The 22,632-nt window shown below is 42.2% G+C and overlaps 2 protein-coding genes across 3 annotated transcripts in view; one reads left to right on the top strand and one right to left on the bottom strand.

The window, feature by feature from the left end:
• The window catches only part of LOC148659677 (fructose-bisphosphate aldolase A-like), a 91,336-nt gene that overhangs the window by 21,193 nt on the left and 47,511 nt on the right, over positions 1 to 22,632 (top strand). The window lies entirely within an intron of this gene.
• LOC148659678 (uncharacterized) overlaps positions 1 to 22,632 on the bottom strand; it is a 74,898-nt gene that overhangs the window by 12,511 nt on the left and 39,755 nt on the right. The window contains exon 1 of one of the 2 annotated variants that reach the window (XM_088637415.1): positions 7,717 to 9,303. The exons of the other annotated variant lie outside the window; for it this stretch is intronic. Coding sequence (XP_088493541.1) covers positions 7,717 to 7,771 — 55 coding nt within the window. The 5' untranslated portion in view covers positions 7,772 to 9,303. Of the gene's footprint in view, positions 1 to 7,716; positions 9,304 to 22,632 lie in introns of those variants that run through there. 2 annotated transcript variants of the gene reach the window in all.

A 22,632-nucleotide genomic window follows, 5' to 3' on the forward strand; every position in this document is an offset into this window, starting at 1 on the left:
TTTTTTAACAAACATTTCTTTGAAAAAATAAAACTTTTCCCTGGCTCAGAGATTAAATAAAACGTCACTCGCACCAAACAAATTTATATTTCTAAATATCACAACATGATCGAATTTAAGTCATTTTAATAACGATGAATAGTCACCTATGCGTTACAATTTATATTGATTATATTGATTTAAATCGCGTCTTGATTTAAATCGCAAATGCGTGTTTAAATATATGTGTTTTTTTATTCACAATCAGAAAAATGCAACATAAATTGATATCTTTGTCTTCTAAGTATCTTAATAAACTTTCAGCATAGCTTTCTCCCCATTTAGATTTATTTTTCTTGGGATCTTGGGATCAAATGTGGAAAGATTAGATTGTTTTTATTTTTTTAAATACATTTTAGAAAAGTGTCATCTATACTAAAAAGCTGTACACCACCTGCTATAAAGATACATATTGTAATACTTTCGGGTTCGGATAGGACAGACACAAGAACTCAGACTTGCGGAATTAAAGCAAGTTAAAGCCTTGATTTTATAAATCACCTTTAAAAGTGGCATCTCAAAGCAAAGTAAATATCCAACACTGATTGTACCCATCTGTCATGCTAATAAAGCACCTTGAATTGAATTGAATTGAGATAGAGAGAGAGAGAGAGAGAGAGAGAGAGAGAGGGGAGCGAGAGAGCACTGCCAGGACAGGCAAATAAGATACACTCCACAGACATTCACAACAGCGACATATCATAAAACGTTTGCACATATAGTTAAATTATAACTTGTTTTTCAGGAAGTTAAAAAAACACTTGAATTACTTATCCAGTCTCTCGAAATAAAATTATTTTTCAAGCAATGCAACTAACGTCGGGCACCGTGTTTTTTTTAATCCAACATTGACAGCCGCATCTTAAATCTTGTCAGTCAGCTCTTTTTTCTCTACTTGAATTGTGGCGATTCAATCAACCTGGGATAACAAGTGGTCTCAAAGTCACCGAGCTCACAGAGCTTCAACAACAGATGACAATTCCCTTAGTCCTTCCTTAATCTTCCTGAAATTGTCGGATTATGAGTGAATAAAAGCATCTGATTAAAAACACGTTTGTGTTTGTTTCGGAGCTATATTATGTATTTTTCATATGTAAGATATAATGATGTGTTCCCGCTTACACATCGCACGACTTTAAAAGCTAGAAAAACAGGTTTCGATTCACATTATCTGGCGAGGCTTGTTTTGTCAAAGGACAGCACAAAAAAAACAGACAATACACGGGGGGGGGGGAGGGCAAGCGAGAGAGAGAGATTTTTGCCCTCTGTCAAAAAACCCCAAATCACTCGGGGCAGAGACTCTGGGGGGATCATTGTGTGGTACAGAGCGGAGCTCAGTCACTCCATACAATTAGTAAAGAGAGAAGAGTCAACAATTGATTTAAGGACGATCTGTCAAAGTGCAATGAAATACAATATTGTTGTTGTTGTTATTGTTGTTTTGATCCTGTAAAGCGTTTTGAGAAGCCACCTTTAAAGGTGATATATAAAAGCGCTGATTCTTATGGAATGTGTTTTCTTTCTTCTTTTTTTCTGCATGGAATAAACCTATTCTTATGGATGCCTGGTTCCGCCAGGGATTCAATATTTTTTTTATTGCGGATGTAAGGAAATAGCAGTATAACCTTGTTCATGCACAAACAGTGGCATGTTACAGTATTAATTTGTGTGTCTCCTCTTGCCAGAAAGCTCTAAATTGCATTTTGAGCGCGGTTTTTGACGTTTTTTAAATTGCAACCCATAAATAAAGCTGATACTGTTTAGACTTTTATTTTAAACTGTATTATAGCAGCACAATGGATAATGCAACGTAAATTGCAAAAATGCACTTGGAATCTGTCCAAGCCCTACTTTGTCAGGCATTTTCTTTTACTATAACGGACATAAAAACTTCCTTGCTTTTAACAGAGCGTTTCATAATTTCTAACTACTGCGACACTTATCATTCAACCAGAGCTCAGCAAAGACTGTATTAAAAGTATACTAGTGACAAACTAGTGAAGTAAGAGACAAGATGAAAAAGGGTTAACTTAAGTCAGTTCTGCCTGAAAATTAGACTTCTAAGCAACAGGGGTTTATGGCAGGAAAGGGGGTTAACTGATAAGGATTCCAGATGCGAGCTAGGAACCCCCTTGGGGCATAATCTTAAACTGACCATTTGGCCGGAGTCTCTTAACTGGCCAAATACCATGACCCCCCCCCCTTACCATGACACCGAATAACATCTGAAGCAGCAAGGAAGGACTATATAACCTAAAAGTTTGTACCGGCACATGGAACAATACTTCGGTTTTGTTGTTTCTTGCGGGAAACAAGACTTCGGCTTTATTGTTCCTTGCATGCAATAAACTCATCTGTTTTACTTCATCTCGGGATCAAGAACCTTATTCCTTCTGTTACAACTCTAGTATACTTTAGATCTTTTTTTCTGAACTGGGGAAAATCTAATCATGTTTCTCTATAACAATAATAAAAAACATTATTTTACATATCACCTTTATGTGATATCACCTTAAGGACAGCACATACAAGGGTTAATTGCACAATGGACCGCACAAAGAAATTTAAATTAGTCTTCTTTAGGTGTGAGGGCAGGAGTGGATCACAGCAGGCATAATCAGCAAATTAGGAAAACAAAGAACAGGACAGGTGAGACGTGTATCCAGAGAGCGAGTGATCAGAAAAAGGAACATCTGTTACGCCCAGGTTCATTCAACATTCAGAAATACAATTGAGAATAGTTTTGTGGTGTTTGTATAGATGAAACGTTCTTAAAACGTATAACATAACAAAATTAAAGACGATTAAAATCTGTAATCTTTCCACTTGTATGTCATCGGAAAATACAAGAAGTTTCTGCTTTGTGTAAGGATGGTATCAAAAAGTAATCTAAGTGGTGAGAAAGCTGTGCTCAATGATAATTAAGGGACTTAAAAGTAAAAGGAGATGCTTCACATTGCATGACTACTTTTAAAAACTAAGTTATAAATGCAGACACTCCCGCGGTGCCGTGCCGGGTGTAAATATCTAAATATACATTCGCCCCGGGGTGCGCAGGGAAGAGCAGGACAGGAGTGAAAGTGGTCAGGGCGGGGTTTAGGAAGGCCGCCGACCAGTGCGGCTGTCCCACAGTCTGGGGAGGTATCCGTTTTCCTTGTAAATAGTTCCCTGCTTCTGCACCCCTGGGTCTTACTCTCTCTCTTTTCTCTCTCTCTCGGGCACCTGGGCGATGTGTTGGCTCGCGCTGTTGGCGGGCGGGGGTGCAGGAGGGCCGGGCTGGCAGGTGGTGACGGAGAAGAAAAATCAAGGCTTTCACTTCCTTTAACTCCGCAAGTCTGAGTTCTTGTGTCAGTCCTATCCGAACCCGAAAGTATTACAATATGTATCTGTATAGCAGGTGGTGTACAGCTTTTTAGTATAGAATTCACTTTTCTAAAATGTATTTAAAAAATAAAACCGATTACAATCTCATCCTTCCACGTTTGATCCTAAATTCCCAAGAAAAATAAATCTGAACGGGGAGAAAGCTACGCTGAAAGTTTCTTAAGATACTTAGAAGACAAAGATATCAATTTATGTTGCATTTGTCTGATTGTGATTAAAAAAACACATCTAATTAAACACGCGTTTGCGATTTAAATCAATATAAATGTTTATATTGTAACGCATACTGTACAGCCTCCATTTCTCTATAAAAATTTAAAAGATCGTGTGCGCAGCCTAAGAGGGGGGACTACTGTCAGTGACAGCTGACAATCCTCCATACACCTATGTGAAAAATTAGTAATGCCAATGTAAACATCGTATTTACAATTTGTTGATAATAGAAATGTTAAGTTCTCTAAAGCTTTGTGATAGTTGACCCAGGCAGCAAAAGATCAGCTGCACTGGTAAGATGCGACACCAAAGATATGATTAATAACCTTTTAAATCTGAAGGGAGATCTGAAGGGATCCCCCCACACACACACACGATAGAAGCAGGAAGCAGAAGCAGGGACCGTTGTCAGAAGGGAAGAAGGTGACTATTCATTGTTATAAAAAATGACTTAGAATTGATCATGTTGTGATATTAAGAAATATAAAAGTAAATTAATTGTCCTTAATATTGCTATTGTATTTTTTCTAAGAAATGTTTGTTAAAGGAGAAGTCATGGCGCCAGCTGGATTTGAACACACAACCTGTAGGTTAGTAATCAGGCATGTAGACCAGTGGGGTACTAGGGAAGTACCATGAAGAGAGAGGCGAAACAGCCCTACACAGCCCTGTCGCAGTACACGAATATAATTATATCATTATTAATTTCTTTAGATACACGATTCCATATGATATTAGCAGAAAAGCTTAAAACTACCACTTTTTTACACGCTATTTCACATGTTTAAGACTTTGATGCTTAAAATATTTAGGGAGAAATGGAATACGGGTGTGTATTTTTTCTTTAAAGTACCGATTCCTGGAATCTGACTGGCTGACACCCTTCTGAAGTGATTACATAATATCTGGTATACGGGAAAGAACGCGTTGATAAAAAAGCCTGGATTCTCATGTATCTGATACAAGTATCTTTTAATACAGTCTTCGTTGTGCTCTTGAGGATCCTTGTGATATTTTGAGCTCTGGTTGAATGATAAGTGTCGCAGTTTAAATAATGTTCGTAGTTAGAAATTATGAAACGCTCTGTTAAAAGCAAGGGAGTTTTTATGTCCGTTGCAGTAAAAGAAAATGCCTGACAAAGTAGGGCTTGGTCAGATTCCAAGTGCTTGTACAAATGTGCTAAAGAAATTATACTTTGAGTTCACAGCTTATCCAGAGTCATTCATTATTAATACTATTAGTAATATCTTCGGTAAAGGCTTTGATGCATAAATATTTCTGATAAAGGTAGGTTGTGTACTTTTGTCCAACTGAGCAATCTTGCTTTCATAAAATATACCAACATTTGAATGACTGATGATTAACATGCTGTAATACACAGTTCAAAATTAAAAGCTCAAATGCTGTACATGAGAGGTTAAGCTTTATTGGCTCCTCCTGGCGGTTTACAAGGTGATGCCGGATACTTTCCAGCATGACGTCAAATGATGCGATATACCGCGTGATACTGCGTGATACTGAGTTTTGATGCGACACGCCCATCGTGGTATACTGTGAAATACCCCGCCCATTTTGAATGGCTGCATCTGTATGTTGATTTAGGAAAAGTTTCATTACATTTGTTTCTGCGCAAACCCATGCAGAAAAAAAAACACAAGACGTTTGCCGGCTCCGATTTTGTTAGATTGCAATTCTCGATATTGAATCTTGATGAATTTTCCATTCCAAATATCAGAATCCCCCGACAGCAGGGACTGTTTCTCAAAGGGAAAAGAATAACCAGTTTCTGGGTCGATAAAGAGAAATGATAAAGACACCTCTAGCAACGTTTTGAGTAGGGAACAAGGTAATGATGATATTCGTGATAATGTTAATGATTTTATAATAAATCTAATATGCATTTTTACATATTTGTGAAATATATTGTCTTACTTATTTTAAGAAGCATTAAAATAAAGATTAAAATGTAGTGCCCCCCCATGTACAATGCCGTACATGAGACATTAATTAAGAAATTAATTATGATATTATTATATGTAATTATAATGTATTATATGTATATAAAATGTATTATATGTGTACCTTATATGCCTCAAGTCAGGGGTTCAAACCCAGCTGTCACCATGTGGTTTTCTTTTAACATAAAAATGTCTTTGAAAAGCTAAAATGGCTAATTTTATGGACACTATATTGACGTTTCAGAATTTTGATTAATACGGAATATAATATGGCATCACGTTTCTAAGGAAATGAATAACAATATAATTATATTCATATACCGTAGCTCAAATCCTGCTAAACTAGAAATTAGAAGAGTATTATTGGACAATGCTGTGAGGCTCTGGCAGAATTTCGCTGTAAACTGAAAAGGTATAGAGGAGACACGTTGTGTATCGCCTTTCTTTACACTTGTAAAAAAAAGAACATCAAATCATCAATATAGCTGCGTTCAAACCCCCCACCTAGCATATACAAGGTACAAGCTTAAGCCATTACACCACAGACATAATCACATGGGAAAGAGTGAAACTGAAGCAGACATATCAAAAGAAAGTGTACTACTGCGATAATTTGAGCTACAGCATATGAATATAAATATATCGTTATTAATTTCTTTAGATACGCGATTCCATATTATATCCCTATTAATCAAATTCTAAAAAGTATGCTTTTGTTTGTTGCGATAACGAGCATATTCACAGAAAAGGTTAAAACATTATAACTTTTTACAAAGTATATAACTATAGTCAGAAGGAGCACATAAAACATTTCCAAAATAACCACATGTAACCACATGCAAGACTTTGATGCTTTAAATGTTTAGGAAGAAAGTGGAATAATGGTGTGTATTTTTTATTTAAACTACCAATACCATTCATATACAGTTTATATAATATGTTTATGTTCCTAAATCAATATTGTTTATGAGCATGTGAAAGGCACGGTGAATCGGAGATTCTCAAAAACGTATAATTGGAAATGAATACGTGATTGGATCAACGAAATTCTGTGGTGTAAAATATTTCTGCATAATTAAAATATTTATGATGAAGGTGGAGGGCTGTGTACTTTTGTCCAACTGAGCAATCTTGCCTTTATAAAATATACCGACTAATGTTTAATGATTAACATGCTGTAATACACAGTTTAAAATTATTAAAAATCTAAAGAGTATACAACTTAAATTCTAAATTGGAAAAAGATCTGCAGTTTATTTCTGGTGACAGCTCAAATGCTGTACATGAGAGGTTAAGCTTTATAAGCTCCACCTGGTGGTTTTACAAGGCTCATGCGCTGAATTGAAAACTAAGTGCTGTGCCTGATGAGGCCCACACTTCCTGTTCTCTTTAAAAAGAAATGAAATAATTTTATAAATACAATATTAATACATGTGACTCATAAAATCCAACAGTATTGTAAATATTTATCTTTAGTCCTTGTACCCTCATAGAACTCAAACTACGGTTTACATTATAATATATTAATCAAATACTGTTTACAGTATTACTGTAAATGTTCTTATCATATCTACAGTGTTTAAAGTAACTTTATGTAATAATACAAAATATATCAAAATATAAAATATGAAATATTGTACAAAAATAAAATTATACTGTACATAAAAGTTTAATTTAAAAGTTGTGTGTTGCTTTCGTCTGTGTGCATACTGTACGTATGAGATAAACTGCATGTTAAAATGATGAAAATGATAGATGTAAATAAGAGTTCTGCTTACAAATGTCATCACTCACTCTCTCACACACACAAAATCACCCTGTTTAAATTCTCTCCTTCGAAGATGAATAAAATATTTTGAATTCAATTGACTTAAAGGGTCATTATAGAAATGACACATAGAAAACATAAAAGTATTTCAAGAAAATCCTTTAATATTTTTAAGAAAAACTTTTGTTACTGGACACAGACTCATTAACTAATCTCCTCTTTGTACTCTATTTCCAGAGCTCGTCAGTTACTCAGCTCTCCTGTGGATACACTGTGCTGATAAATGAGGACAGTAGAGCTCGTCAGAGCACTGAGAGACACAGCTCAGCCACTGGCCAGACAGACACCACCTACCTCTCACTGTCAGGACCAGAGCCGCCAACACGCAGAGACTGATGCCCACCGCCATGACTGCTAGTGTGTCAGAGTCCTGTGTGCAGCTTCTCCTTTCTCTCCTCTCCTCTCTCCCTCTGTCTGTCTGTCTTCTGTTCTATACACACCTGGAGAGACACGCCTCCTCTCCCTCCCTCTCTCCCTCCCTCCTCTGTTCTCTCTCTCTGCACCTCTCTCTTCCTCTCTGTCCTCCTCTCTCTCAGTTCAGTAATGCAGCTCAGTGATTTTTTTAAAAAAAACAATCAGTAATAAACACACACAACAGGATAATAGACACAGTGAGAGAGAGAGGAGATCATCGACAATCCCTCAGTAATAAGCACACAAAACAGGACAGGAGACACAGTGAGAGAGAGATTATTTACTTCCATTTGCTCTAATTTTAGTATAAGCCCCATATACAGTACATTACTGCACAGTGCTTTTGTCACTATGCTTTACTGCACTGTACTGTGTGTTACCATGGCCCCACTCCCTGCACTCTGCTTTTACCATCATTTCACTGGGCTTTAGTACAACATACTGTGCTTTTATCACAGTCCAGCTGGGCTTTACTGTGCTGTGCACTTACCCTGATCTTTTCTGAGCTTTACTGCACTGCACTGTGCTTTAAGACCAATCTCTATGGTCTCTGCTGCATTGCACTGTGTTTTTACCACAGTTTGACTGTGGTAGCACTTTTCAGCACTCTGCTGCAGTTTGAATACACTGTTCTGGATTTTGAGGAATAGAATTAAATCAATTCTTTGGGGTTGTATACAAACATGGTTTCCTGGTAGTCTGGGAGGTAAAGTAAACAGACTTTATCAACCCTATACAATTTCTTGCATTAGGAATTGTCTTTTCACATATCCCAGCTTGCTCTCTATGAGACACAGACACAGAGAGCGCTTGGGGTCTGCCATTGTACAGCACCCCTGGAGCAGTTGGGGTTCAGGGCTTCACTCAGGGGCCCAATGGTGTAGGATTCCTCTGCCAGCTGCAGGATTTGAACCAGCAACCCTCCAGCCACAGGCACAGCGCCACCGCTCCGTCCCCAGGTAGGCGTAGATGCAGTTTTCCTTACAGGAATGTGGTCTAACGACTCAGACAGAAAGTCAAGGAGCTCTTATTCACTTTGACATCTCAAAGAATTTGTTTTTCATCAGTTTTGTAACCCTCCACCCCAGTGCCTTCGGGCCCAGATTATTAATTTATCACACATCACGAGACTTCTCCTTACTGGGCTGGTAGCTTTCACAAGGAGGTATATGACACAGCCTTCAGACACACAGTAGGACTTCACAGTTTCAGGCTTATTTGTGGCCAATATGTTGAGGTGCTGATTGAAATGTTTGAATACCTTGGAATGGTCAAGTCTGTGCTGAATTACCAAAACTTAAACTCCCCTGATTTGAACGATATTTCAGATATTTTGAATCATTTCCCTGTGTCCTTGTCTAACTGGCTGTCTAATTGAAAGCCGGTTTCTAATTAAAGGCCAATCAGAGCCCATGTTCCCGGACTAGTCGGACGTGGGGCCCTGTTTGAGCTCAGTGTGATCTGGCCTTTCTGAGTTTCTGTTAATCCTAGAAGGGGCCCAGTTAGCGTTATTTTATTTCCAGGTTCTGTGCCCTTAAAAAATACCTTCGGTACACTGGCAATTCTGTTTAATTTCCTGATCATAAAGATTAAAAATATATATATTTTTTTAACTATGGCAACAACAAAGAAAGTTTCCATAATAAGTCTATATTTAAGAAAGTAGAAAAATACACAAAATCTTCTTTCAGCTAAGTTGGGGAAACACACCCCATTTTTACCATAAATTCTTGGATGCGGTTTTGACACACAGTACTCTGGGGCACATGGAACAAGATGGTGCCATCTTGTGTGCGACTCTCTCGCTGATGTTGCTTGTTTTTGTGTCGTGTCTCATTTTCCGCGCAAAAGCTCCGCGTGGGACCATCACCCACCACCGGCAGGGTTTAGAGCTTCAGCTCTGACTGAATCTGACGCAGTGGATCCGGAAGCACACGGCTCTGGCTTCTGGAGCAGTGAGCAAACGGGGACACGAGCGCAGGGGGGGGGTAGGAGTCGCGGCGCATCGGCGCCCGCCGGCCCCCAGCATCCTGCTGGCAGAAGTGCAGCTGCTGGACAGTAAGGCCAACGGACTTCACTGTCCCATCAACGCTCAGGCGTCCTCTGTTTCACTGAAGCCCAACGTTCCCGGTGCCGCTGTACAACCCGCTGGATTCCCGCTGTGCAGAATGGACCGCACACAGCGGCGGTTTGAGGTGATCAGACCCCACCCAACCCCACCCCATAACCAGAGAAACACGAGCGAAAAAAGACTGGAATAATTCAGTGACGCGTTCGGACTACGAGCTGCTACCGCCGATTCAAACAGAACGTAATGTGGCAGGAAACACACACGTACACACACACACACACACACACACACAGGGAGCACACACGCACACACGTACACAGGGAGCCCACACACACACAAACACACACACACGTACACAGGGAGCCCACACAAACACACACGTACACACACACACACACACACACACACACACACACACACACACACACGTACACAGCGAGCACACACGCACACAGGTACACAGGGAGCCCACACAAACACACACGTATGTACACACGCACGCACACACACACACGTACACAGGGAGCCCACACACACACACACACACGTACACAGGGAGCCCCCCTCCACACACACACACGCACGCACACACTACAATAGCCTATAATGCAAGTACAGCAATGCAACCAATACATCAGAGTCACAGCCAGTCTGCGAGCTGACAACAGAAATCATGCGCATGCTTGCGTTGAAACCGACGCTACACAACAACATCAGCACAGCAGAGACCAATGAGGACCCTGTTTGAGCGCTTTATTTCAAGATCAGAGGGACACTCCCCACTCGTGTAAGACCCCTGCAGTTGATAGATGCAAATCAGTCAGTAAACTGCATCGACGATTATATATTTTTCTATATGGGCTTTCAAGAAGGGATCAAACTCGCTGCTAACTTCGAGGACACCCATGAAGTTCCCGTTGTTGGAGTGCCCAAACGTTTCGATGTGTAGTGTCAAACAAATGACAAAGTTCAGGTGTCTGTGAAGCAGAAGACCCTTTATTCATATGCATATGGAAGTCTGGCTTGCGACCACCAGACTTAAAAAATAAGTAGCTGAAGATGGTCCTTTATACCTTAAAACACAAAGAGTTACTATGACATATTCTAAACAAATTATAAAACAGCAACACCTGCCAATTAATTATATCTAAGTTGCAGACTAGTTAGCAGGTAGTTCTTTTCATGTTCTGGGCGTATAGCCAGCTTACCAAATACATGCCCTTATCTTACTGACCAATGACAGGCAGCATCTTTATATATAGTTCAGGTGGGTAGCTGCGTCAGCATGCGTAGGCTGCAAAGGAACAAGTAATAGGTTTATTCCATGCTGAAAAAAAGAAGAAAGAGAACACATCGTTTCGGCCGTGGAGCCTTCTTCAGGTATCTTTATATATACTTGAGCACAAAACCTACGTCAAGCCACTAAACTGCATAGTTTGCAAAAAACATACAGAAACATGAAAATGATATTATTATCCCACTTCCTGGGCATCTCTCTTATCTCTCCATTCTTCAGCTGCATCCCCTAAAAAGGCAGCCCTCGCTCTGCTAAAAACTTCATTACTGCAGCCACTAGTCGGACGTGGGGTCCTGTTTGAGCTCAGTGTGATCTGGCCACACACACACACGTACACAGGGAGCCCACACACACACACACATGCAGGAAACACACACACACACACACGTACACAGGGAGCCAACACACACACACATGTATGTACACAGGGAGCCCACACACACACACGTACGTACACACACACACACACGTACACAGGGAGCCAACACACACACACATGTATGTACACAGGGAGCCCACACACACACACACGTACACATGGAGCCCACACACACACATGTACGTACACACACACACACACACGTACACAGGGAGCCCACACACACACACACACACACACACACACACACACACACACGTACACAGGGAGCACACACACACACGTACGTACACACACACACGTACACAGGGAGCCCACACACACACACACACACACACACACACATATGTATGTACACAGGGAGCCCACACAGACACATGTACAACTTGTTTTCCACTCATCGCTTGCACCTGCTCCCTGTTCCAGCCCTTTTCAGTTCCCCTTAAAAGCCAGACGCTGACGCCAAGCCGGACTCTGCACTGGTTCCCATACCAGACGAGTCTGGGACCTGGCAGTGCCTGGTCCCGCTAAGCTTTTAAGTCCCTCTTCCTCATCCCAGTTCCAGTGCCGGTTCCGACCCAGTTCCAGTTTTTATATCTTGTTTTGGACTTTTGCCTCCACTTGGATTCCCCCTTGGACTTTCTCCTGGACTGTTTGCCTGGGCACACCTCCCCCGACCACCTGCGCACCATGGACACGCCCCCCGTTTTCATTCCCGACTCCCATGTTTTTGGCCTTGTGTTATCCCCCACTCCTCCCCGGATTGTGTCATCTGCATAGGGTCCTGGGAGAACGCTTTCTTGACAATGTGCGGATAATGTTAATAGATTACAGCTCGGCCTTTAACACAATTGTTCCCACCAAGATGGTCCTAAAGCTCAGGAATCTGGGGTTAAAGTGTGAATCAGTGGTAGTGGTAGCATTTCATAATCTGACAGCTTGTGGGAAGACATTGTCTCTGAATCTGGAGGTTCATGTCTTGGTGACCAGAGGGCAGGGAGAGAAAATGAGGAACCAGGATGACTGGTATCCTTAGCGATACTTCCAGCCTTCCTGAGACAGTGGGTTGTAAAAACGTCCACAATAGCGGGGAGCTGTGCTCCAGTGATGGACTGGGCTGACCTGATCACCCCCTGTAATGCCATCCGGTCAGACAACGAGCTGCTGCCAGACCACACTGTGATCCCACAGGTGATCCCACACTCTCAACAGAGCACCTGCAGACTGGAGTAAGAATACCAGCAGATAGATCAATATTTTTCAACTGTCTGAGGAAGTAATGGTGCTGTTGCGCCTTCTCTGTAGCTCCAGTTACACGCTGGGACCCCGTTATCATCAGTAACAAAGGTACCCAGGAACCTGAAGCTGCGGACCATCTCTACAGCCACCCCATCGATGTGAATAGGGGTGTGGTCCCCACCCTGCTGTCTAAAATTCACAACCAGCTCTTTGGTTTTGCAGACGCTGAGGGAGAGAACACCAGGGTCCTGACCTCATCCCCATAGGTCCTCTCATTGTTACTGGTGAAAATAAAGGCGAAAGGGTTGCAGGTGAATGGAGCCTATCCCAGAAAGCAATGTGGGCAGGGCAGGGAACGCCCTCGCTGGGATGCCAGTCGATCACAGGGCGCTACAACTCCCACCAAGATCAAATTTCCTAGAAGCCCTTAAGACTACCAGCATGTGGTGTGTGTTTATTACAGAGGGATTCTCTGTGATCTCCTCTCTCACTGTGTCTCCTGTCCTGCTGTGTGTGTTTATTACTGAGGGATTCTCTGTGATCTCCTCTCTTTCTCACTGTGTCTCCTGTCCTTTTGTGTGTGTTTATTACTGAGCGATTCTCTGTGATCTCCTCTCTTTCTCACTGTGTCTCCTGTCCTGTTGTGTGTGTTTATTACAGAGGGAGTCTCTGTGATCTCCTCTCTCTCACTGTGTCTCCTGTCCTGTTGTGTGTTTATTACTGAGGGATTCTCTGTGATCTCCTCTCTCTCACTGTGTCTCCTGTCCTGTTGTGTGTGTTTATTACTGAGGGAGTCTCTGTGATCTCCTCTCTCTCTCACTGTGTCTCCTGTCCTGCTGTGTGTGTCAATGTGGTTTGATGGCACTGGAAGCCCCTGAGCTCTGAGCTGCTGTGGGGTGGCGGAGGAATGTGTTTTTCACTGGGATGTCGTTCTGCAGGTACAGAGGCCCCGGAGGCTGACGGTTTATTTTCAGGGATGTTCGAGAAGATGACAGCCCCTTTACAGAACTGACAGGTTTTTTTCTACAATTTGATAATTGAAAAAATGTCAAAACACCCAGTAAATCCATCCAAAAATGTTTTTGAGGCCAGACTCACTGTACAGACTAGCTGTACTGTAGCTAAGGAGCAATCTTCAGTGACTGGTTGCATTGAGAAAGATGTAAAAAAAACAGTTCAGATAAATGACATTACAGGAGCTGATGATAGTGAAGCACACAGCTCTTTGAAATTCTCTGTTCTTCTTTTTATGTCCATCTAAGGGTCAAAACTGAGCATTCAAAGGTTGTCTTGTTTTCCATCTCACAGGACATCTACAAAAATATAAAGATCTTCCAGCATATTGTGTCCAGGTAACTTGAAAGCCTGAATCAGTCTGTTACAATAGGAGCTACAGTCCCAGTACAGTATAACAGTCCTGTTACAATAGGAGCTCCAGTCCCAGTACAGTAGCACACTCCTGTTACAATAGCAGCTCCAGTCCCAGTACAGTAGCACACTCCTGTTACAATAGGAGCTACAGTCCCAGTACAGTACAACAGTCTGTTACAATAGGGGCTACAGTCCCAGTACAGTAGCACACCCCTGTTACAATAGGAGCTCTAGTCCCAGTACAGTACAACAGTCTGTTACAATAGGGGCTACAGTCCCAGTACAGTAGCACACCCCTGTTACAATAGGAGCTACAGTCCCAGTACAGTACAACAGTCTGTTACAATAGGAACTACAGTCCCAGTACAGTAGCACACTCCTGTTACAATAGGGGCTACAGTTTTAGTAAATCACTTTAGTTTACTATAGGGGTTACAGTTCCTCTACAGTACAACAGTTCAGTCCCAAAGGCCGCAAGCTATTTTATAAAGCTGCAGGCCAGACCCTCGCCCTGTTCCCTCTGGCTGGAGGACTCTACAGGTGCACCTGTCTCTGAGAAGAACAGACCTGAGGCTCTCATTGACTTGCGCCAATAGCTCTGGCTCCAGTAGTGGCGAAACCTTCATCAGTCTCAGGTCCCTTATCAGTCTTTTAAACTTTTCCCTTCAGGAAGACATTTTCACCGTCCACAGTGCCAAACAAATAGAACAAGACAAACAGAAGAAAATGTAGCCTTGTTCCAGAGAGTATAAAGCAGTTTTATCAATCTGATCTCTCTTGGAAAAGCCCCTTCTACGTGTCACTTTCTGACATATCTAATGGACTGTAATTATTTTACAATGCACAGGCGCTCTAATCCTTTCATAATCATTTTATGGACCTTTTGCTGTTTTAGGTTTGACTGTTTATTTTTTTTGAAGAAATGTTGTGATACCCTGTTTTTTTAAGTCCTATTTGGAATATGTTGAATGTTAAAAAAATTGCTGCTTGAACTGCCCTGGGGACGAAAGTAGTTTGGATTGCATTTCTCAACTTAAAAGCTCAGTAATCACACAGAAAATGAGGACAGTAGAGCTTGTCAGAGCACTAAGAGACACAGGTCAGCCACTGGCCAGACAGACACCACCTACCTCTCACTGTCAGGACCAGAGCCGCCAACACGCAGAGACTGATGCCCACCGCCATGACTGCTAGTGTGTCAGAGTCCTGTGTGCAGCTTCTCCTTTCTCTCCTCTCTCCCTCCGTGTGTCTCCTGCTCTGATATACACACCTGGAGAGACATGCCTCCTGTCCCTCCCTCTCTCCCTCCCTCCTCTGTTCTCTCTCTCTTCCTCTCTGTCCTCCTCTCCTTCAGGGGTTCACTCGGGATGTCCTGTTGAGCTCAGTAAAACTGAAAGAATTTTAAACAAAATACCAGTCAGACATAAACACTCCGAGCAGGACAGGAGACACAGTGAGAGAGAGGAGTGTTGATATTAAACTGTTTGATTTGGGATTTACCACACGTCTCTTTTACCTTGATCACACTGTTCCACATTCTACAGATTCAAATACAATTTGCATAAATTCTGTACATATTTATACAAACACAGTAGTTCCATTATGTGAGTTAGCTGTAAGACTGCTCAAAAGTCCTTCTGCACAAAAATGTAGTCTAACTGCTCAGACGATCAGGAAGCTCTTATACGCTGTGGTGTGTTCAGAGGAATGTGTGTTTCAGTGTTCACCTGTAGTTCTGCAGGTACAGTGCCTACAGAGAACCCACACACTCTTTCTAAAGTAACACATCTTGTCACTGTAGTGTGTTTATTACTGAGAATATCTCTGTGATCTCCTCTCTCTCATTGTGTCTCCTGTCCTGTTGTGTTTATTACTGAGGGATTCTCTGTGATCTCCTCTCTCTCCCTGTGTCTCCTGTCCTACAGTGTGTGTTTATTACTGACAGATTGTCTGTGATCTCCTCTCTCTCACTATGTCTCCTGTCCTGTTGTGTGTGTTTATTACTGAGAACTTCTCTGTGATCTCCTCTCTCACTGTGTCTCCTGTCCTATTGTGTGTGTTTATTACTGAGGGATTCTCTGTGATCTCTCTCTCAATGTCTGTGTCACAGTATCTCAATGTTGCAGACTAATCCTATCTGAAGAGGCATGACTTCTGATTAAACATCATAGAAACCTGCTGGCCTCAGGGGCTTCTGTACCTGCAGAAGGATGTGATAGTGAAAAACATGTTCCTGTGACAGCCCACAGCTAGTAACAGCTCTGGGACTTTCTGTGCTGTTAGACCACAGTGTTGGACAGGATGTGAGATGATCGACGGTGTAGAGAATACCGGTTCAGGGACGCCAAATATGTAGATTATAGTGGCTCTCTGAAGGCACCAGTTCTGTAGGGTTTGGGCATTTACTGAGACAATTTTTAATTGTAGCAGTAAATCACAAAGTTGATTCTTTTGATGGCTTTAGAGTCCAACCATGCGACATAACTCAAACAACGCACACACACAGGTACTAATACACGAGGATACATTTATTAATACATAGAATATGCATATAAACCTAACAGATCTTATCGAGAGGGTTATCAGAATACAAAAGATATATATTCAATCAGTTACAAAGTGTTACACATATCAAGAGGACATACGTTCAGTATATCATTCATTAAGACCGTTTCGTAAAGTGAACTTGGTTACAACTTCTACATTAGATACTCAAACAAGTACATAACTCTTAGGAATTAAATTGATATCAACTGGTTTGGATAACAATTGAATTCTCGAGCTGTAATGCATTGAAGTTGAATACTCATCCAATCTCTGGGGATTCAGATCTCCTGCAGGCACAAAGAAACAGTTGCAGGCTGTTGCTGTCCAATCCGCGCTCTCTGGCTCCGTGCCAGGCTGTGCTGTGCGGCTTGCGACGGTGCGCTGCAGATGCTCCCTGACCGGCTAGTTAGTGTTGGCTTTAACTAGCAAAGTTTGTGCACAGGAGAAAAGATGACTGTGGGTCCCAGCAAGTCAGGAAGAGGACCGGTTTGTTCCTGGTGAAGAGCTAGTTCTGAATAGTAATTCAGCTGTCCACAGTTCCGACCTGTTCACGAGGCCTGCTGCTGGTTACTCTCTGGCAACCTCCACTCTAGACTCTTAGAACAAAGGAAAGTTCTGGCACTCGGACACACTGGCCGTTCCGTGGTTGTCCGGGCTGAGTCTCAGGATGGTCAGGAGGCGCGCTGCGAGAATGTCCTGCCCTTGGGATTCTCCTTTGAATTCCTTCTGAATCTGAATCTTGTTGAATCTGAATCTCAATCTTGTCGAATCTCTCAGGCTCTCTGTGTTGCCTGTTTTTACCTGGAGGAACTTCAGCTCATTGATTGGCTGAAAGTTCCATGGGCATCAGAGTCCCACGTGGGTTACTCGGCCCTACCAGTCCCTGATTGGTTGATCAAGGTGAGATATGAGTCACTTAGTCCTGACACTTAGTAATGCAGTCCAGATGTCCAACTCGCACTCCCTAGACAGATAGGCACCAATGGATGACCATTGATCATGATAGCCAGGCTTAGCTAAATGCATCCCCCTTTGGGAGCTGTCCTTGGACCTTAAATCACCTTGCATGAATGGTTTCTCTGTGGCTGCACCACAGAGATGAACAGAGAAATGAGGCCTAATTTGGGAAAGCTCAGAAACACTTAATTCTGCCTTATTATTAAGCCTCGCCACTACAACGGATTAATTCCACACTGTAAATCGTAGTTTTATTTAGTTTTAGTTTTTTATTTATTCCAAATGGGAATCTATAAAAATAGCTTGGAGAAGTGTTCACACCCCTTAGAGAGCAACAGGAAATCAGTGTCACTACTACTACTTTACTCTCGTGTGTAAAGCAGTGTAACCACTTGCCTTCTGAATCACACAACAAGCTAACTAACCTCCAGCTGTGTTCACCTGTTGAATAAACTCAGAATAAACTCAGCTGGTCCTGTGGGTCTCCTCTGCTGGGCAGTGGATCTCCCAGTAAAGAGACAACTATGGGCAACAGGAAGTGATCAGAACAACTCCAGGATACAGCTGTGGAAAGACACAGAGCTGGAGATGGATATAAAACAAAAATAATGGAAAATAAATTATGAAGTGACAAGATGTGTTACTTTAGAAAGACTGTGTGGATTCTCTGTAGGCACTGTACCTGCAGAACTACAGGTGAACACTGAAACACACATTCCTCTGAACACACCACAGCGTATAAGAGCTTCCTGATCGTCTGAGCCATTAGACCACATTTTTGCACAGAAAAAACTTTTGAGCTAACTCACATACTGTAATTATTGTCTTTCTGTAAAAATTTACAGAATTTATGCCAATTTTACTCCTCTCTGTGTCTCCTCTCCTGAGTGTGTGTTTTACTGAGGGTTTCTCTGTTATGGGTGATATGGGGGCACTGTGGTTAACATTTCTGCCTCAAAGTACTGTACTAAGCTCCTGAGTTTGATTCCGGACCTCGGGTGTGATCTGTGTGGAGTTTGTTTGTCCTCCCTACGTTCACATACTGTAGGTTTCTTATCTACTGTACTGGGACTGAAGCTTCTATTGTAACAGACTGTTGTACTGTACTGGGACTGTAGCTTCTATTGTAACAGACTGTTGTACTGGACTGGGACTGTAGCTCCTATTGTAAAAGGAGTGTGCTACTGTACTGGGACTCTAGCTCCTATTGTAACGGACTGTTGTACTGTACTGGGACTGTAGCTCCTATTGTAAGAAGACTTAACTTGAACTTGAACTTTATTGCCTTATGTAACAGGTACTGGTACAATGGAATTCTTACTTACAGAAAGTCTCTCGATTGTAAAAACAAGTGTAAAAAAACAAAACAAAGTGCAAACAGTGCATCAAGACAATATACAAACAGTAGACAATGTGCAAGTAAACATGTAGACAGTTTGAATGTAAACAATACAGACGTGTAAACAATGACTGGAGATGTGCGATAGATAAGAAATCATAAAGAGGTAGATGGTGATGGTGTAGGTGTGGTCCGAGGGGGATGGCTAAATGTGTTCGCCAGTCTCACTGCTTGTGGATAGAAGCTATTGAAGAATCTAGTGGTAAGTGTCCGTATGCTCTTGTATCTCTTGCCTGAGGGCAGTGGGGTGAAGAGCTCATTCCCGGGGTGGTGACTGTCCTCTGTGATGGCCAGAATTCTACCACGGCAGCGGTCCTCATAGAGCTGTTTAATCTCGGTGAGACCGCAGCCGATGATCTTCTGGGCCATATTGACCATTCTCTGCAGTGCCTTTCTTTCTCGCGAAGAGGTGTTGCCATACCACACGGTGATCCCGTTGGTGAGGACGCTCTCGATGGTGCAGCGGTAGAAGTTCACCAACACATGTACTGGCATCCCCCATCGCTTGAGGCACCTCAAGAAATAGAGGCGCTGCTGAGCCTTTTTCATGGTAGAGTCAGTGTTCACAGTCCTGGTTAGATCTTTAGAGATGTGAATTCCCAAAAACCTAAAGCTGGTGACTGTTTCAACTTCCGTTCCATCAATACTGAGTGGGCTGTGAGTGTGTGGCCTGTGTCTCCGAAAGTCCACTATTAGCTCTTTCGTTTTCTTTACATTCAAGTCCAGGTTATTGCTATGACACCACCTAAGCAGCTGTACAACTTCATCCCTGTAAGTGGACTCGTCATCATCACTGATCAGTCCTATTATAGTGGTGTCATCAGCAAACTTAATGATGCGGTTGTTGCTGTGTCTTGCTGTGCAGTTGTGAGTGAACAGGGAGTACAACCTTGGACTCAGACAGCAGCCTTGTGGGGTTCCAGTGCTCAGGGTGACTGGTTTATTGCCTATCCACACCACCTGAGTTCTCTCGATAAGAAAGTCCAGCAGCCAGTTGCAGACAGAGTTGCACAGACCTAATCCCCTGAGCTTTGTCACCAGTTGACTGGGTATGATGGAATTGAATGCTGAACTGTAGTCCACAAACAGCATTCTCACATACGAGTTCTTAGTGTCCAGGTGTTCCAAGGCTGTATGCAAAGCCAGGGAGACAGCATCAACCACTGATCTGTTGTTCTGGTAGGCGAACTGCAAGGGGTCCAGTGACTCTGTGATGGAGGAGTTGATGTGTGACAACACCAGCTTCTCCAGGCATTTCATCACCACAGATGTTAATGCTTCTGGGCGGTAATCATTCAGGCATGTCACTTTTGCCTTTTTGGGGGTTGGAACAATAGTGTTTTTTTTAAAGCAGATGGGGACCATGGACTGTGACAGGGAGGAATTAAAGATGTCCGTAAACACTGTGGCCAGCTGGGCTGCACATGTCCTCAGGACACGAGGTGGTATCCCATCAGGCCCTGCAGCCTTACGGGTTTTCACCCTGCTCAGAGTCTTACTGAGTTACTGAACACAGAGACTGTGTTACTGAACTGGAACTGTAGCTGCTATTGTAACAGGAGTGTGCTACTGTACTGGGACTGTAGCTCCTATTGTAACAGGAGTGTGCTACTGTACTGGGACTGTAGCTCCTATTGTAACAGACTGTTGTACTGTACTGGGACTGTAGCTCCTATTGTAACAGGGGTGTGCTACTGTACTGGGACTGGAGCTGCTATTGTAACAGGAGTGTTGTACTGTACTGGGACTGTAGCTCCTATTGCAACAGGAGTGTGCTACTGTACTGGGACTGGAGCTGCTATTGTAATAGGAGTGTTCTAATGTACTGGGACTGTAGCTGCTATTGTTACAGGACTGTTATACTGGACTGGGACTGTAGCTCCTATTGTAACTGGCTATGCATGTGCAGTCATTATTGGTTACACACAGGTAAAAGAATAGAGTTCTGCATAATTTTACCCAGACAATCAAAGTCCTGTGCACTGACAACAATTTTATTAGCTACAGGTTATGTTTGAACGTCTGCTAGTAGCTCAGGGCATCATGAAGAGATTAAACACATTTGAGGTAGGACTTAGGAAGGTGTCTCACAACAGTGCCAGTTACAGTACATGGTCAAGGCATTTTGAGGCTTGTTGCCAACAGTACATCTGACATGTAGTTGAACTTCTTGCATGCTTGACATGCTTCTATAATGACAGGCTCTACAAGCCCTGAGCCATGTGGCAGGAGAAAGCTGCCCACAGTCCCAGGACACTTCTGGGTTTCTCAAGAGTTAAGAGCTGAGTGTGATCAATGACTCCAGGCTGACATGACCTTTAAAAATGCCATCGTCCCGGTTCATCTGCATTTCTCCTCAGGGTGAGAGAGGCTGTGGCACAGCCAGCAGCAAGTTACTGGAGAAAGAACTTTACTTCCAGCTGCTGATGTGCACAAAACCTGCATGAAAGACTCTTGGGCGTAAGTCTGCAGTTACTGCTGGTTGTACAGGCTTCTCACTCATATCATTCATTATTAATAAAAATAATAATAAACTTTATTTTATATAGCACCTTTAAAGGTGTCTTCTCAAACCGCTTTACAGGATGAAATGTAATGTGAACACTTGCACTAGACCTGGTCAGGATTCTGGCTACTGAATTTTGGACATACTGCAGTTTGTTCAGAGTAGATTTAGATACCCCAGGGAGTAGAGCATTGCAGTAGTCAATTCGAGAGAATACAAGTATGTTGATCAGTTTTTCAGCAACAGTTAATGATAGCATAGGGCGTAGTCTTGCCATATTTCTAAGGTGAAAAAAAGATGTTTTGACAGTATGCTACACATGTGGGTCAAATGTTAAGCCAGAATCGAATATAACCCCAAGGTTTTTCAATTTTGATTGAAGCTCAAGTACAGAGCCATCTACAGATAGGGTAAAAGGACTGGCTTTACGAAGTTGATGGGGGGTACCAATAAGCATGACTTCAGTCTTGTCGCAGTTAAGATGAAGGAAGTTTTGAGTCATCCAAATTTTTATGTCAGAGATGCAATTAGATAGAATAGGGACAGCCACATCAGTGTCAGGTTTGGTATGGATGTATATTTGAGTATTGTCAGCGTAGAAATGAAAGCTGACCAAATGGGAACATGTAAATGCTGAAGAGCAAGGGGCCCAGTATTGGGCCCTGGGGGACACCAGACTTGACAAGACCAATTTCAGACCTGTACCCATTGAGAGAGACAAAGTGACAGCGATCAGTGAGGTAAGATTTAAACCATTTGAGGGCAGTGTCAGAAACTCCAAACACAGTATCGAGACGAGAAAGTAAGATGTTATGGTCAACAGTGTCAAAGGCAGCACTGAGATCAAGAAGGATGAGTATGGAAAGAGAACCAGAATCAGAATGCAAGACTTTGATGCTTTAAATGTTTAGGAAGAAAGTGGAATAATGGTGTGTATTTTTTATTTAAACTACCAATACCATTCATATACAGTTTATATAATATGTTTATGTTCCTAAATCAATATTGTTTATGAGCATGTGAAAGGCAC

The sequence above is a fragment of the Lepisosteus platostomus genome, chromosome 6 (genome assembly GCF_059453375.1).
Source record: "Lepisosteus platostomus isolate fLepPlt1 chromosome 6, fLepPlt1.hap1, whole genome shotgun sequence".
In the NCBI taxonomy this organism is placed as follows: Eukaryota; Metazoa; Chordata; class Actinopteri; order Semionotiformes; family Lepisosteidae; genus Lepisosteus; species Lepisosteus platostomus.